Source organism: Pelophylax lessonae (assembly GCF_965119305.1).
Source record: "Pelophylax lessonae genome assembly, chromosome: 3".
Classification (NCBI taxonomy): Eukaryota; Metazoa; Chordata; class Amphibia; order Anura; family Ranidae; genus Pelophylax; species Pelophylax lessonae.
Window position 1 is genome coordinate 665,209,509 of NC_138770.1, and position 17,967 is coordinate 665,227,475.

Genomic DNA, 17,967 nt, shown 5'->3' on the forward strand with positions numbered 1-17,967 from the left:
AGCGGAATTGGGAGCCGGTACCTGTCAAATCTAGGTACCTGTCCCCCCAAAAATGAAATGCCAAATGTGGCATGTCAGGAGTACTTAAAGCGGAAGTTCCACTTTTGGGGGCGAACTTTAAATAGCAATGAGTATAAATGGTTATAGGGCATGGCTATGTTCACCTGGGGCCTAAAATATGTCCTGGTGGGTTGGGTTTTTTATGGCGGTATAGTGGCTATGATGAGATGACGGACGCTCATGAGTGAGTCTTATTCTGCTGATGGTGTCTGCTGAATATAAGGGAGGGAGGGGGCTTCTTCTACAGGCAATATATGGGGAGGGTGCCAATTCCTACAGACAATACATGGCATTCTGAAATCCGCAACTGCTGTGAGAGAACTTTCAGGTGTGAAATGTGAGGGATCTGACGCTGTTGTGTTGGGATATACTTTGTTCCGTTAGTGGTATGTGATGTGAAGGATCCAGTGTGTTCCATTACTATTGTGTAAAGTGTTCCAATACATTTCATTAGCGATCTGTTGTGTTAAAGGATCCCGGTGTGTTAAATTAAGGGATCCTGGTATGTTGTGTTGAAATGATTTGCTCGTCATTTTATCCCTGATCTCTTACTCAGGCCTCCTGTTACCTGAAACAAGGGAAGTATAAGGCAGCCGAACAGTTGTACAAGGACATTCTGACACAGGCTCATGTAAAAGAGTTTGGCTCTGTGGATGGTAAGTTCTAGTCTAGTCCCTCATTGCTGATAATTCAATGTTTCCTACATGCCAATACCCCCTGTTCTCTGTCCTGCAGATGACCACAAGCCCATCTGGATGCATGCAGAGGAAAGAGAGGAGATGAGCAAGGTGAGGCCTGCAGGCTCTCCTAGCCTGTCATTACTGTGTCAGCAATACAGGAAATCCAGATATAGGACTCTGTCCATCTTGTCTGTGACATTAGTGATCCCAGTCCCCAAAATGGACTGTTTGTTGTACGTGTGTGGCAGCTTTCTGGTCCCAGTGTCTGCCTCTAACTAGTCCCCTCTGTGTCTGCCTCTAGCTGGTCCCCCCCCCCCCCGTGGCTGCCTCTAGCTGGTCCCCCCCCCCCCCCGTGGCTGCCTCTAGCTGGTCCCCCCCCTGTGGCTGGCTCTAGCTGGTCCCCCCCCCTGTGGCTGGCTCTAGCTGCCCCCCCCCCCTGTGGCTGGCTCTAGCTGCCCCCCCCCCCCCTGTGGCTGGCTCTAGCTGCCCCCCCCCCCCTGTGGCTGCCTCTAGCTGGTCCCCCCCTGTGGCTGCCTCTAGCTGGTTCCCCCCCTGTGGCTGCCTCTAGCTGGTTCCCCCCCTGTGGCTGCCTCTAGCTGGTTCCCCCCCTGTGGCTGCCTCTAGCTGGTTCCCCCCCTGTGGCTGCCTCTAGCTGGTTCCCCCCCCTGTGGCTGCCTCTAGCTGGTTCCCCCCCTGTGGCTGCCTCTAGCTGGTTCCCCCCCTGTGGCTGCCTCTTGCTGGTTCCCCCCTGTGGCTGCCTCTAGCTGGTTCCCCCCCTGTGGCTGCCTCTAGCTGGTTCCCCCCCTGTGGCTGCCTCTAGCTGGTTCCCCCCCTGTGGCTGCCTCTAGCTGGTTCCCCCCCTGTGGCTGCCTCTAGCTGGTTCCCCCCCTGTGGCTGCCTCTAGCTGGTTCCCCCCCTGTGGCTGCCTCTAGCTGGTTCCCCCCCTGTGGCTGCCTCTAGCTGGTTCCCCCCCTGTGGCTGCCTCTAGCTGGTTCCCCCCCTGTGGCTGCCTCTAGCTGGTTCCCCCCCTGTGGCTGCCTCTAGCTGGTTCCCCCCCTGTGGCTGCCTCTAGCTGGTTCCCCCCCTGTGGCTGCCTCTAGCTGGTTCCCCCCCTGTGGCTGCCTCTAGCTGGTTCCCCCCCTGTGGCTGCCTCTAGCTGGTTCCCCCCCTGTGGCTGCCTCTAGCTGGTCCCCCCCCTGTGGCTGCCTCTAGCTGGTCCCCCCCCCCCCTGTGGCTGCCTCTAGCTGGTCCCCCCCCCCCCTGTGGCTGCCTCTAGCTGGTCCCCCCCCCCCCTGTGGCTGCCTCTAGCTGGTCCCCCCCCCCCTGTGGCTGCCTCTAGCTGGTCCCCCCCCCCTGTGGCTGCCTCTAGCTGGTCCCCCCCCCCCCCCTGTGGCTGCCTCTAGCTGGTCCCCCCCCCCCCTGTGGCTGCCTCTAGCTGGTCCCCCCCCCCCCTGTGTCTGCCTCTAGCTGGTCCCCCCCCCCCCTGTGTCTGCCTCCAGCTGGTTTCCCCCCCCCCCCCCCCCTGTGTCTGCCTCTAGCTGGTCCCCCCCGTGTCTTGCTGGTTGTCCACCCACCCCACATGTCTGCCTCCTGCCGGTCCCCTCCATGTCTGCCTCCTTCCAGTCCCCTACATGTCTGCCTCCTGATCTATGTTGTGGTCTGTCTCATGCTCCATTTTTTGTATATTTTCTTTTCAGACCTCTCATAATGACAGTACACCGTATTCGGAATATGGGGGTTGGTACAAAGCTTGCAGAGTAAACAGGTAAGTGTCTTCTATACATGTCTTTGCCCCTAATGTGTAATATAATAATAATTGAAATTTAATTGCCCCCAACTGGGTTTCTGGCATTAATCACTTCGGTTTACTGCCTCTATATTTTGGAATTGTAACCATTGAGCTGTCATAACCCTTCATTGTGTGCTGCTACTACGCACCGATCCCATGAGCTTTCACAGTCCTTTGTGTCCTACCCAGTGATCCTTGGCATATTCTTATACATTTCATCTACTCTTCCCCTATATAATCATAGTGTTTGAGAACAGTATACTTGTAAGTTTTTACGATCTGTATCTAAACTTCTTCCAGCCCGACAGTGAACACCACCCTTCGAAACCTCGGAGCATTATACCGGCGCCAGGGCAAGCTAGAAGCAGCAGAGACTCTGGAAGAGTGTGCAATGCGGTCCCGCCGACAGGTGAGGGGGAAACTCATTTGGTCAGTAAGCCCATTTCTTTCACCCTTCGGAGACCTCCTGAATGGGGGCAAGAGGTCCTAAATCTTGAGCAGTGGGAGACATCCATAATGGAGCTTGGATACATCAGGATTAGGGAGGATGATCTGCTCCCTTCTCTTCTGTCAGAATGGAAATGGGCGGTGTTAAGAGGTGAATTCACCATGTTCATTCTCTGTGTCTAGGGACTAGATCCTGTCAATCAAACTAAAGTTGCCCAACTTCTAAAAGATGGCGAGACCCCCGAACAACGAAGAAAAGGGCGCGATTCTGGCCGGAGTAGTGTGAAGTACGAGAGTGGCACAGAGGGGGCAGAAGAAGTGAGTATGGGAGGCGTGGAGTGGAGCGGGGTAAGTACAGACCCTCATCATGACATCCAGGAGCGCAGCAATAAGAGGGAGGGCAGCTGCTCCACCCCAAATATTCCACCTACAGAGCCCTCAGCAGGAATAATATTCCATTAGGATTGCACACAGCTGGGCATTTCTCATCTGCTCTCATAATTCCTGTTTGTACCTTTCAACATCTGTATCCAAGAAATGCTTCATGGTCTGGATTATTCATGTCCCATTGTTGCCCACCACAGTGTTTGGACAGCTGTGTGTTATCTGCCCTGCCTGAGAGACTAGGAAATATCAATTGACTGTCTGCAAAGTTGGGTGGAGCCCCTCCCTCGCTGTGTGTGTCAGGGCAGCTGGTGGTCACTTCTTATGATTGTCTCACCAAGAGCCATAACGGTCTCCTGCATGTCCCCCACCCTGTCATAACACCACTGCCTCCTGTCTACTGTATGCAGTGCGCATGTGTGGATGGCGTGCTGGATTGCGGGAGAAAGTGTCAGATGAGTGTCGGTCACGGTGTGGGTTGAGTGTTTGCTCCCATAAATGTAACTGTACAGTCATGTTGTCTGTTTTATTTTGCGGCAGCTTAGAAAAGCGTTTTCTTACATAGCAGAGTCTGTGTGGAATGATGGATGTGTAATGGAGAATTCTCCTATGATGTGAGCAAGGCATTGGCATCTAGGCATTGATCCTGGAAGAAGTATCAGAGAAGCTATAAAGCCGGGTGACAATTTAGTTTCTGGGGCTTTCCATAAACATGCATAAGAATTCAAGATTATCTACCGGCCTTGCATGCATGACTAATGGAATCCATTCCTCCCTGCAGTAAAGAGATACTGAAGTCCTGCTGTTATTCACTGTGAGCAGGGAGGCATTTTATTGCAGAGAAGACATGCAAAGTGTAAACTAAGCTGCGTACGCGCAGTTCAACTTGCAGCGGCCTTCCCAGTCCCTGTGTGCCGTGATGACTAGCTCCTGCGCAGGAGTGACCTCATCCTGAACCAGGCAGTGAAGATGGCCGAAAACCTGCACACAGAAGATGATACCGTTGGAGTAATAGGGAGCATTTCTCCCTTTTTAGTTCTGCTTTAATAGCCAACAAGCTTCCAATGCAAGTGGTGCAGACTGAATGCCAGAATGTCCTGCAACAGCTGGAGAGCCACAGGTTGAGCACCCAATGCTTGCTGCCAGCTTCTCTCCTACCTTCCTGACTTATCTCCTATTGGGGAGAAACATTTTACATTTGTAGAAGAAGGGCTGTCTGTGAACAATGTGTCACAGTCTGACTTTGTGAGTTTGCACCACTTGCTATGGAAGCTTGTTGGTTGTTTAAGAAAAAAGCAACAGAAGTGCAGTCTGTTTGTATCGAGTTTCTGGTGATTGCTGAAGGATCAGAATATGGCGTACTCTTATCAATTATATGCCAGTTGGAGCAGAGGTATCAAAGGCATATGCCTATGGGAGGGGAATGTCCAGGGCTGTACACTCAGCCTTCTTTGGGAAGGGAATCCCCAGGTCTGTGTGCCCATTATTCTATAGGAAGGGAATCTCTGGGACTCTTTGCCCATCCTTCTATATAGGAAGGGAATCCCCAGGTCTATGTGCCTATCCTATAAGAAGGGAATCTCCGGAGGTCTTTGCTCATCCCTCTATAGGAAGGGAATACCCAAGGCTGTACACCCATCCTTCTATAGGAAGTGCATCTCCAGGGCTGTGTGCCCCTCCATCTCTGGGAAGGGAATCCCCAGGGCTAGGCACCCATCCTTTTATAGGAAATGAATCCCCAGGTCTGTGTGCCCATTCTTCTATGGGAAGGGAATCCCCAGGGGTCTTTGCTCATCCTTTTATAGAAAGTAAATCCCCAGGTCTGTGTGCCCATCCTTCTATAGGAAGGGAATCCCCAGGTCTGTGTGCCCAACCTTCTATAAGAAGGGAATCTCCGGGGCTCTTTGCCCATCCTTCTATGGGAGGAGAATTTCCAGGGCTGTACACCCATCCTTCTATAGAAAGGGAATACCCTAGGCTGTACACCCATCCTTCTATTGGAAGTGAATCCCAGGGCTGTGTGCCCATCCTTCTCTGGGAAGGGAATCCCCAGGGTTATGCACTTATCCTTTTTATAGGAAGTGAATCCCCAGGTATGTGTGCCCATCCTTCTCTGGGAAGGGAATCCCCAGGGTTATGCACCTATCCTTTTTATAGGAAGTGAATCCCCAGGTCTGTGTGCCCATCCTTCAATAGGAAGTAAATCCCCAGGGCTGTGTGCCCATCCTTCCATAGGAAGTAAATCCCCAGGTCTGTGTGCCCATCCTTCCATAGGAAGTAAATCCCCAGGTCTGTGTGCCCATCCTTCTATAGGAAGGGAATCCCCAGGTCTGTGTGCCCAACCTTCCATAAGAAGGGAATCTCCGGGGCTCTTTGCCCATCCTTCTATGGGAGGAGAATTTCCAGGGCTGTACACCCATCCTTCTATAGAAAGGGAATACCCTAGGCTGTACACCCATCCTTCTATTGGAAGTGAATCCCAGGGCTGTGTGCCCATCCTTCTCTGGGAAGGGAATCCCCAGGGTTATGCACCTATCCTTTTTATAGGAAGTGAATCCCCAGGTATGTGTGCCCATCCTTCTCTGGGAAGGGAATCCCCAGGGTTATGCACCTATCCTTTTTATAGGAAGTGAATCCCCAGGTCTGTGTGCCCATCCTTCAATAGGAAGTAAATCTCCAGGGCTGTGTGCCCATCCTTCCATAGGAAGTAAATCCCCAGGTCTGTGTGCCCATCCTTCCATAGGAAGTAAATCCCCAGGTCTGTGTGCCCATCCTTCTATAGGAAGGGAATCCCCAGGTCTGTGTGCCCGTCCTTCTTTAGGAAGGGAATCCCAAGGCCTGTGTGCCTGTTGTCCTATAGGAAGGGAATCCCCAGAGCTGTGTGTCAATCCTTCTATAGGAAGGGAATCCCCAGAGCTGTGTGTCAATCCTTCTATAGGAAGGGAATCTCCAGGCCTTTTTGCCTATCCTTCTATGGGAAGGAAATCTCTAGGGCTGTATACCCATCCTTCTTCTATAGGAAGGCAATCTCCAGGGCTTGGCACACATCCTTCTGTAGGAAGGGAATCTCGGGCCCTCTTACGGGGATTCATCTGAGGGTGTAGACAAGTTGTGGTGCTTGCAGAAGAACTGTAGGTCCCTTAAAAAAAAAAAAAATAATAAAAAAACAACCCTGACAGAATATTCAGAATGGGGCAACTCAAATGTTTACAGCCTGTTCTGCCTATTCTTTGAAATCCGCAAAGCATCCATTGGATCACCTATCATGGACCATTCTCTACATCTTTGTTGAAAACTGCGCTTGTATAAATTGAAAATAAAAAAAGCAGCAACTCAAATGTGAGACACAAAAAGCAAACAATACTTAAAATATAGCTTAGCGCAGCTGCATTTTTAGTATTGAAAAAATATATATTTTATATATAAAATATATAAAAACAAATCTCATTGGCTCATCTCCATTGATGGGTGAGGTTTGGCCAGCATGTATAAATCTATATTTGTCAGGCATACAGTACTGCGATGGAGTGTACAACGCATATGGAGAGTGAGGGGCCTCAGTAGAATATGGTTTGGGAAGCACAGGATGGGCGGAGGGCATACTGTATTTGCAGGGGGGAGGGTTCTGATCCCCCATGGGTGGAGGGCATACTGTATGTACAGGGGGGAGGGTTCTGATTCCCCCATGGGTGGAGGGCATACTGTATGTGCAGGGGGGAGGGTTCTGATCCCCAATGGGTGGAGGGCATACTGTATGTGCAGGGGAGAGGGTTCTGATCCCCCATGGGTGGAGGGCATACTGTGTATGTGCAGGGGAGAGGGTTCTGATCCCCCATGGGTGGAGGGCATACTGTATGTGCAGGGGGGAGGGTTCTGATCCCCCATGGGTGGAGGGCATACTGTATGTGCAGGGGGGAGGGTTCTGATCCCCAATGGGTGGAGAATATATATGCTGTCGGGATGGTTCTGATTCTCTCCCCCCACCCCTATAGGTGAAGGATGTGTGTGGGTGATGGTTCTGATCCCCCATAAGTGGAGAACATGTTTAGTGTATGGGTGGACAGTGTGGATGGATAAGAGAGGTGCCTGCAGTGGACACTTGAGCTAGCTAGGCTGACATAACATATTGTTTAGTGTGCAGACGGTGAACCATAAAGGTGTGTTCAACGAATGATGTGATCTCCGTGTTGGCTGCATTTTTCTGTTTTAGGTAAATTAATGCTTCTTCTGCAATCCTTAGACTGGAAACACTTAACATTTCCTTGACCTGTTTACTTGTGATGGCAACCCCCCCTTCCTAATCCTGTATAACGTTGAATTCCCTCTTATAACCTCCAGCTTTGTGTCCTACCCGCACTGCCTGTATTGCCACCGTACCCCTTCCTGTCCCCAAGCATTCACCACACCCACAGTGTATGCCAACTCCTTCTAGTTGTCCCCCCTTCTTGCTTTTCTTGTTCTTATGATCTCTTCCTAAATGATGCATCTGCAGTTCCCATGTGTGGCATGTTTTTCTTTCCTAACACATTATGTTATATGCTGTCCATGATCTGTAACCCCCCCCCCCCCCCTCCTCCTCCTCTTTTTTTTGTTATTTTCGACCACGTTTTCCTGACGTGTGGTGTGTCTTTTGTCCTGTGCTCATGGATGTTGCAGTTCGCTCCTGGACTTGTGATGGTGGGCTGTATACTCAGCTCTTCTATAATTATGGGGTCCTCTTATGTCCTGCTTGGCTGTCTCTGCTCTCCTTTATTCTGTCCTCTCGGGTAGGATATGTGGTAGACCCACAACCCACTCCCCTGAAGTCCCAACAACAAGACATGGGGCATTTCAATTATCCAGGAGAAGACTGCCGGCTGTGATGAGCTCCGTGCAATATAAGACCAGCCTGCTACCGGAGCTAACATTAATTTAGACCATTACCCGCCCACAATTTATTTGTTCTGCTGTCCTCCTCTCCTATTTCTTTTTGTTTCTGTATTTATATCACTAGCACAACTTGCTGGGTGATATATTTGTATAAACACGGATGAAGGGCTAATATTTTTGCTGTTTGAAGTCAAGCTGATTCTGGTTCTGGGGGAAGCATTCCTGATCAGGTTATGTGTTAGATATTACAGTAAAAACATCCCCCTACACTCGAATGTGGTGCTTAGAGGTTGGTAAGTTATCCACTGTTCCAACCTATGGTATGGCACTGTAATTCCTTGGCGCCCCCCTAGGACTGTAGTTGTCCCTTCCCATTCAGCATAAAAAAAAAAAAAGACAGAGGGCGCAATGGCCTAGCTCATTACCTTCATAAACACTTGTAACGGAACCGCCGACCCACACTGTGTTTGTGGGCTTCCATCAGTATACGGCTTCCTACAGTCTGGAACATAGAGATTCCAGCCTCCCTACATACAAAACTAGCCTGAACTTAGCTTGTATGTATTTGAAAACCATGAACTGCTTTATTGAACAAGAAACAGACGTTTTATACACTTGAGAAGTATGTCCGTCACTACATAATGACCCAAATATTTACCCAAAACATCACACAATGGTTAGATAACAAGGTACAGCTGACTCATGGCTAATCCTATCTAGACAAGGTTATCATTAACATGCTAATTAACTCAGCGCACTTAAACCAGCCTGGAAGACCAGACTGCCGGCAACGCTAAAACAAAATGCAAAATTACACATTACACGAAGTATAAAAACAGAACACCATATTATACGGACAATGGCAAGATACCCCAGTATCAGTCTGTCAGTCTCATACATTGAAGTACATGGAATACACATCAAAGCATTGCTTTGATTATTTAGGAGTCACAGACTTCATGGCAACGGTCTGCAACAGTCTATAGGTCTCACAGTGTAAAGTGGGATTAAATCTTCGTAGTTCTTGAGATATATTGTTGATAATTAGAACTGTCCCATTTGAAGTATTCCAAACCATATGCTGTGTCTATTAAGTCCATCATTTTCTTAGCCACCCTGTGCCCATAATATTCACAGCGTGAATTACACATAAGAGGGGCCTACCTAGGGACCTGAGACAGGGATTTCTCAAACTCTCTAAGGTAAGCTGGGTTCCATAGGCCCCCTAACCAAAGTGACTCCCGTTACAACAATTTATTGATAAAAGCAAATTCTATGCTCACAAAATGCGTGTCGATAGCCATATCAAATAATCAAGATGTGAGTGTCGCCAAATTCCAACACTAGACTTGTAGCACAGGAAGACCCTTCAGCGTCCAATATGGCTAACTGGTTTCGAGGATTGGCCCCTCTTCTTCAGATAAATGAATTACAGATGTTGTGCAGCTAAATTATTAAATTATTTAAAAAAAAAAAAATATATATATATATATATATATATATATATATATATATATATATATATCCCAAATTCTTTGTGTTTAAATCAATAGACAAATTTATATTGTGTAACCTAGTAGTGCTTATACCAGTATCTGTAAGTAAATGTGTACCAATAAAATAAATGTGCTATATAAATACAGTAGTACTTCATACAATATGTAAACACTAATTGCTGAATGCAAAAAATAATTATTCAAATAAAAAAAAAATGCAAAAATAAAAATGAATTGTCTCCTCGCAGGCATCCAGTAATATTCAAGTGTAACTTCTGTGTTCATAAATGTCCGCCACCAAATTAGATAAAATAAGGCTTTGAAGCGGAAAAGGAGGCTGCCCCCCTAAACACTTTAGCCATATTGGACACTGAAGGGTCTTCCCATGCTACAAGTCTAGCATTGGAAATCTGTCGATGGCCCCATCTTGATTATTTGATATGCCTGTCGGCACTATGCGTTTGTGATCATATCATTTGATTTGATTTCTCAATAAAATGTTTATGAAGGTAATTGGCTAGGCCAGTGCACCCTCTGTTTGTTGTTTTTTTAGTGCTAGGTGTTCGATCTTAGACCGAGGTCCTCAAACTTTTTTTTTTTAAAGGTCCATCTCACTGACTGACCTCATAGTCTCAGTATAAATTGTATTCCTTGAATACAGCCACAGACTCCTGGTATGTTAGATAAATGTCTCTCTCCTTGCCTTGCATAAAAACGTAATCATAGGTCCACTGTTGGTAGAAAATCCTCCACTCAGAGTTCATTTTTTTTGTCTCTTGGACAAGATTCCAGGCAAGCTCTAATACTGTATGGCTTTGCAAAAGATGAAGCAGGGAGGTAATTGCCAGTTTCTTTGCCCACACAAATTGCAGGAGACTGTTCTATGTAATTAGATGCTGCCCAGAAGTCACTAGCACAATATAGGATCATTCTGTACCTGCAGACTTTGAGGACCCCTAGCCTACAGCGCACATATCACCCGTGTGAACTATGTGCTCCGCTAGACCGCTCAACCTGGCACAGAATTACCGGGTAGCAGGAAAGCTGCAGTGACTGTAAGCATTTGTATCACCATTTGTGTCCCACTACCCGGCCGGGTTGGGTTGTAGCAGCAGTATGGGGCAAGCTCCTGCAGCTTAACCTCCCTGGCGGTCTGATTATGTCAGGATTTCTGTGCTAAAAGCGGTACATTGTTTTGCATGGAAATCTGTTTTATATTTTAAAACTCCCCTTCCCCTGCGATTCCCCCGCCGTCCTCCGCTGCTGTCCTCCAGCCATCCACCCGCTGTCCTCCCAGCCGATGCCGGCACCTGTCTTCCGGTTCCCTTCCCTGCGAGCGCTGCAACGCAGGCGGGTGGAACCAGCGGCAAATTCAAAAATGTAAATACACCAAATGAGATGATACAAAGCTGTGATCCTAACGGATTACACTGTATCATCCCATTTCACCACAGGATTTCACCTGGTGACTTCCCCAGTGCCCTGCCTGTGCTTTTCCAGTTCTTTGTGCCTGGAAAATAGAGAACGACCATGGCGTCCAAACAGCGTTCTTTTTGCGCAAAAGCGCTTTTAGACGAACTGGAAAACCGCGACAGCGAAACTGAGTTACTTGAGGAACTGAGCAATAGCGATTTGTGGGAAAATTCGTCATCGGGTACGGAAAGTGACGACAGCGACGATTCTGATGTCTCTTTCTGGCACATCGCTCTGTTGGAAATTCTGAAGAATCATTTGATAAACTTCCCAAATTCCACAAGCGATGTGCCAGAAAGAGACATCAGAATCGTCGCTGTCGTCACTTTCCGTACCTGATGACGAATTTTCCCACGATTCGCTATCGCTCAGTTCCTCAAGTAACTCCGTTTTGCTGTCATGGTTTTCCAGTTCGTCTAAAAACGCTTTTGCGCAAAAAGAACGCTGTTTAGACGCCATGGTGGTTCTCAATTTTCCAGGCACAAAGTATTGGAAAAGCACAGGCAGGGCACTGGAAAAGTCACCAGGTGAAATCCTGTGGTGAAATGGCATGATACAGTTAGGATCACAGCTTTCTATCATCTCATGTAGTGTATTTACAGTTTTGAATTTGCGGCCGGTTCCACCCCCCTGCATTGCAACGCTCGCAGGAAAGGGAATCGGAAGACAGGTGCCGGAATCTGCTTAGCACAGAGCGGGGGAGGGTGGCTGGAGGACAGCAGGGGATCGCAGAGAAGGTGAGTGTGATTCTGGGGTAATCCCGAGTGTGGCTCGGGGTTACCGCTTTTGGTACTGAAAATTAACCCCGAGCCACATTCGGGAATACCGCTAGGGAGGTTAATGAATGAGTAGAGAGACAGCAGCGGTGAGGGTAAAATACACGAGTGCCATATCTTAACCACAGGCCAAAGTTTGAGGGCACCCATATTAGTCATTGAGGGGGCTATATATATTGCATTAGCGTCTATTGGTAGAATCTTCTCCCATGACAATGGCCATATGCCCCCTGATTCTCCTAGGATCCACCTATCTGTTGCTCTTGCTCCTCCTCTCGCTGGGTTTGGGTTTCCTCTAGCACAGTTGCTGTAAGTTGTGTTTTTTTTCTTATTTCTGTGCTTTTTAGGCTTAATTACCCCTGTCCCAACCCCAGCAGAAGGGCTGCAGTCATTGGCTTAAAGGACAGAACAAGACCCTGCCTCCCCACACTTCCAGTCACAGCAAGATACAATCCACTACATAAGAGGCATTGTTACCCTTCCATACCATCATGATCCAGATGACACGGACAAAGGCACCCCCCGTGGATGTTACCTGCCCACCCGAAATGTTCATCCTCTACATTTTCAAACCGTTAACCTTCCTATGTCTTCTCCAAGACATCCTGCACTCCTTAGATTTTCAATGTCTCTTCTATTACCTTCATCCTCCTGAGAACATGGCACCCTTCTTCACCATTTCATAATTCTTGTTGAGAAGTTCAGACTATCATATCCTCTAACTTTCTTTCCCAGACCTCTATATCCTTTTTCAAAGACTCCCTCCACATCACACCATCCTGTTCCTGCAATCGTCCCTTCTTGATACGCCATCACATTGTCCTCTCTGAAATCACCTGGACACCCCTTAGAATTAACCAAACCCCTCCTGATCCTATCTCTGGTTAGTTGCTCCTCCCCACTGTCTTCTTCCCTCACATAGTACCCTGCTTTTCCTTCTGTCACTTCACCCTGTCCACTATGGATCCTGTCAGGTGAACTCTTATTTGGTTGGACATATCACACTTTACAATGCCCCATATTGGGTCCTGTCCTTAGGTTTTGCTCTTCCAAATGCCCCTCCAAAAAAGGTGAGGTTCTGTCAAAAGTATAGGAGAACAAAGTAACCGGCTGATGAAGTGGCAGCGCTTTTGTCTCGCATAAATGTGCCTAAAACTTGCCAAACTAGTCGGTGAGAGTTGAGTCTTCCTCCAAATCTTCAGCATTTTAAGCTACCTTGGAGCTGAAAGGATATCTAAATCAAAGAACGAAAAATTGTAATCTATTGAAACTTACTCGTCTTAAGATGTGGTGTTTGCATTTGTTTTCCTTATTTGGCCTAAGAACATTTTCAGTACGTTCATCCTCTACATCTTCGAACCGTTAACCTTCCCATGTCTTCTCTAAGACATCCTGCACTCTTAAGCCCCGTACACACGCTCAGATTGTTGGCCGTAAATTGTCGGCCAACGTCCGATCTGCCGATTGTCGGCTTGTTAGTATGATGCTTCTGACAACCAACTGCGAATTTTCAGCCGAAAAAAATCTGGTGTGCAGGCTATAAAATGTTTGTTGGCCAACAAAGAACGGCCGATTGTTCCTCAGTCAGTACAGATTTCGGCAGACAAAATTCAGATGAGCAAGACTGGGCATGCTCAGAGAAGAAAAAACACACTGAAAGTCAACCAGAACATGACATCACTTCTGAAGTTGGTTTTTGTTGGCCAACAAAAGTCCAGTGCAAGTCTAGAGCACATTTCAACCAACAAACAACACTGGACAAAAGTTGGCCGATCAGTTGGCCAACAATCTGTGCATGTGTACGGGGCTTTAGATTTTCAATGTCTCTACAGAAAATACCTGCTAGGCTCCATTCACACTTGTGCGACTTGTCATGCAACTTTGGACATCAAAGTTGCATGATGAGTCGTTCCCCATGTTTTCCAATAATAACCATTCATACATGCACAACTTAACCACTTGCTGACTGCCCGCCGCAGATATACTACGGCAGGCTGGCTCAGCTGTGTGAAGCACCGTATCTGTATGGCGTTTTGCGGGAGCGCTCCGGGGGGCATGCGTGCGCGCTGCCCCCATTAGGAAGCGGGGCAGCAGATCCACGGGACCGGCGGCAGCGATTGCCGCCGGGCACCCACAATCACTCCCCGCTGGGAGAGAACGACGGTCTGCTGTTGTAATCACAGCAGACCGTTCGATCACAGAGAGCCTGTGATCCTCCTATTTAGGATCACAGGTCTCTGTGTTGATTCCAGAAGTACCTCCCCCCACAGTTAGAAAACACTCCCCACACTTAACTTTGATCATCCCTGGGATAACCCCTTCCCTGCCAGTGTAATTTATTACAGTATCAGTGCATATTTTTAGTAGGGGTGCACCCATCCGACTTTTCTAGTCCCGATACCGATACCTGGCATTGTGTATCTGCCGATACCGATCCGGAACTACACACATACACAATATGCATGCGGCTGCAGTACAGAGCAAAGCCACAGCTTCATGTGTACGGCTCCTCCATTCACAGGGCGGAGTGCATCTGATATCACTCCGCCTGTGAGCCGGGCCTATACAGGAAGTAGCGGCTCCATGCAAGTAAGGGATGGCTAAAGCGGGACTCAGCAAAACCGGATCGGCCCATGGATCGGTTCATTTTACCGATCCCCCGATCTAGCTATTTTGGCAATATCGGCGCCGATATCCGATCCGAATATCGGATTGGTGCATCCCTAATTTTTAGCACTGATTACTGTAGTAATGTCACTGATCCCCCCCCCCAAAAGTGTCAAAAATTTCAGGGGTCCGATCTGTCGCCATAATGTTGCTAAAAAATCGCAGACTGCCGCCATTACTAGTAAATAAATAAAAATGACAAATGTTTCCCCTAGTTTGTAGACGCGATAACTTTTGCACAAACCAATCTAAATACGCTTGCTGGGATTTCTTTTTACCAAAAATTTGTAGCAGAATACAAATTGGCCTAAAATGATGAAAACATTTGATTTATAATTTTTTTTGAGAATGTTGTTATATAGCAGAAAGTGAAAAATAGTGTTTTTTTTTTTTTTTTTTTTCAGAGTTGTCGCTCTTTTTTCGTTTATAGCACAAAAAATAAAAATCGCACAGGTGATCGAATACCACCAAAAGAAAGCTCTATTTGTGGGGAAAAAAGGGCATCAATTTTATTTGGGCACAGCCTCGCACGACCGCGCAATTGTCAGTTAAAGTAACACAGTGCCGAATCGCAAAAAAATATGGCCTGGTCATTAAGGGGGAAAGTCCTTCCGGTCCAGAACTGGTTTAAGTTGCAGCAACTTCAAAATAGGTCATGCACTACTTTGGTCTGACTTTAATGCAACTTGAGGGCCTTAGACTTCAATATTAACCCTCAGAAGTTGTATGAAAGTCGTACCTGAATGTTCTACAATGCAACAGTTGTCCATTATCACTGGTCAAAGCCAAAGTTGTATCCAAGTTGCACCCATCCAAAGTTGCATCAAAGCTGCACTCCAAAGTCGGCACAAATTTGGAGTCATACAAGTGTGACTGGAGCCTTAATCTTGCAAGAAATGCAGCGACTTGTCCACTTCCTGTGAACTGAAATCTTAATGAAGTCTTCTCTTCCTTTTCAAACTATCTTCTTCAAAATACTAATCCTCCCCATATAATAGAGCTGAAGAAGGTAAGACTTGTTTGTCATTTCAAATCAGGAGAGCAGCTATGGCTCCCTCCATAGATGTAAGAGTAACTCCACTTTTGTTGAGAAAAAAAACATTCCCCTCTGGGTGATCTCTGTACATTGCAAGGATTTTAACAAACTTTGTTGCAGATTCCTACCTTTTGATCGGAAAGATAAGTGGAGCTTCCACTTTTGGGCAGAACTCTGCTTTAAAAATTGATAAGTCATTGGCTGTCAGCGGGGGTTGGCCTTCAAAGAATGCAAAGCTGCTTTTCTTTTTTTTTTGGTTAGGCGTAATGGACGATGGATCTACATTGGGGGGGACAATATTTTTGGATTCTTAATAAAGGAATTGTTGAAAACCATGTGTGGGATTGTTTTTTTTTTTTTTTTTTTTTTTTTTTCTAGTGACACTTTTTTTGGGTGAAAAAGTAGGGGTACTATGTACCCTATACTCATTTACATGGGGGGGAGGGATTTCGGGGACCTGCTTGTTAAAGGGGCTTCCAAATTCTGATATGCCCCCCGCCGCCTGCAGACCCTCTCAACCACAGCCCAGGGTTGTGAGGAAGAGGCTATTGTCCCTGTTAATATGGGGACAAGGTGTTTCTGAATGGGGGGGTGCTCCTTTTTTGCTGTTTTTTTTTTTGCCAGCAATTTTTTATTTTTTTTTTTGCATTCACTTGGCAGCAGGGAATCCCGCTGACAGCTGATGACTCATCGGTTGTTAAGGGTGTGGCAGGCCGGCGATGCGGGAGCCGGTTTCCTGGCCTGCACTTAAGCAACCAGCTACATACAGTGTTTTCAAAGGGAAAAAATTTAAAATGCATGAAAACTGCATGCATAATCGCAGTTTTAAAAATGCAGAACGTGCCTGGAAAAGTATCCACCGCATAGATGTAAATCTAGACTTTTGACTTTTTTGCAAGTCCATATCAGGAGAGCAGCTTAGGGTGACAATCATGGCTCCTCTCCTACATATAGTACGGTGAGTGAGTGTTGTCACCCCAGGACAGGAAGATGTGTTACTGGCAGGATCACCAGATGAAGGTAAAATAAAAATGCGTGAAAAAGGAAAACAAATGCAGCCACTACATCTAAGGACTCCTAAACAGAAATATATTACGTTTATGGTTTTGGCTTTAGATATGCTTTAACGTTGTCTACACATCATTCATTTAGTTCGTCCGCTTGTCTGCCTCATCGTATCCTGTGCTTCCGACACCCAGACAGTCATTTATGTCCTTCATGTATACCAACTTCCTGATTTCCTTCCCTACTTCTCAGTGCCAAAACCTGTCACCCCTATGCCAATTTGTAAATGATATTTGTCTTCATCTCCTTTGTTTTGCTGATTTGTCTGCAGTTATGCTTGGTGTGTGCCCTTCTCCCTACCATATGTGGCACCATTTGTCTCCTGTGTACCACAATCAATAATAATTGTCTCATTGTTCCCACAATCCTGAGTACAAGGCATTCCCACTGTCTTAAGTTGGCCAAACACTAGTAGATATTCGTACAAAAATTCTTAGTACATTTGACGACTGGATGAATGTCATTCAAAAGTACTTCAAAATTTTGTTTCACTTTTAACATTTAATTTTGAAATAAGTGGACTTTCTGAAATTTTCTCATCCTTGCACGCAATGAACGTTGACTTGGCTCCACTAACGATTCGAAAGTTAAACAAAAGATTTAGAATAAAATTCTACTAGTGTGTGGCCAGCTTAAGCTTCTTCTCTGTCCTCATAGCTTCTCCTCTTCCCCCCTTTCTGCAAAAGTTCTGTCTCTGTTGTTCCAATGGTGACCCCCATCCCTTTTCAAGACAGCCCTCAAGTCTTTTCTAAGCTACCCCTCTCATTGCTTGTCGGTTTCCTGTCCAATAGGGTAGTCCCTGCAACATGGATTTTCATCTCTGTTGTTCCCCCTACAGTAATGTGTCCCATCTTCTCCATTCTGTGCCCAATTGATGGGTCCTTTCTTCTCCCTCTAGTAATTAGTCCTAGCCTCTTTTCCCTTCCTAATAAGTTTCATCTCCTCTTTCTTACACTGGGTCCCATCCTCCAACCCTCCCTCTGGCTGGCGATGGGGTCCCATCCTCCCACCCTCCCTCTGGCGATGGGGACCCATCCTCCCACCCTCCCTCTGGCGTTGAGGTCCCATCCTCCCACCCTCCCTCTGGCGATGGGGACCCATCCTCCCTCCCTCTGGCGTTGAGGTCCCATCCTCCCTCCCTCCCACCCTCCCTCTGGCGATGAGGTCCCATCCTCCAACCCTCCCTCTGGCGAGAGGTCCCATCCTCCAACCCTCCCTCTGGCGA

The 17,967-nt window shown here is 47.2% G+C and overlaps 1 protein-coding gene across 2 annotated transcripts in view; it reads left to right on the top strand.

Moving 5' to 3' along the window:
* The window catches only part of KLC4 (kinesin light chain 4), a 54,673-nt gene that overhangs the window by 23,533 nt on the left and 13,173 nt on the right, over positions 1-17,967 (top strand). The window contains exons 8-12 of one of the 2 annotated variants that reach the window (XM_082249146.1): positions 617-716; positions 796-848; positions 2,438-2,505; positions 2,830-2,938; positions 3,160-3,324. In XM_082249146.1, the coding sequence (XP_082105272.1) occupies positions 617-716; positions 796-848; positions 2,438-2,505; positions 2,830-2,938; positions 3,160-3,324 (495 nt within the window). The remainder of the gene's footprint in view (positions 1-616; positions 717-795; positions 849-2,437; positions 2,506-2,829; positions 2,939-3,159; positions 3,325-17,967) is intronic. The other variant, XM_082249147.1, reaches the window with a different exon arrangement.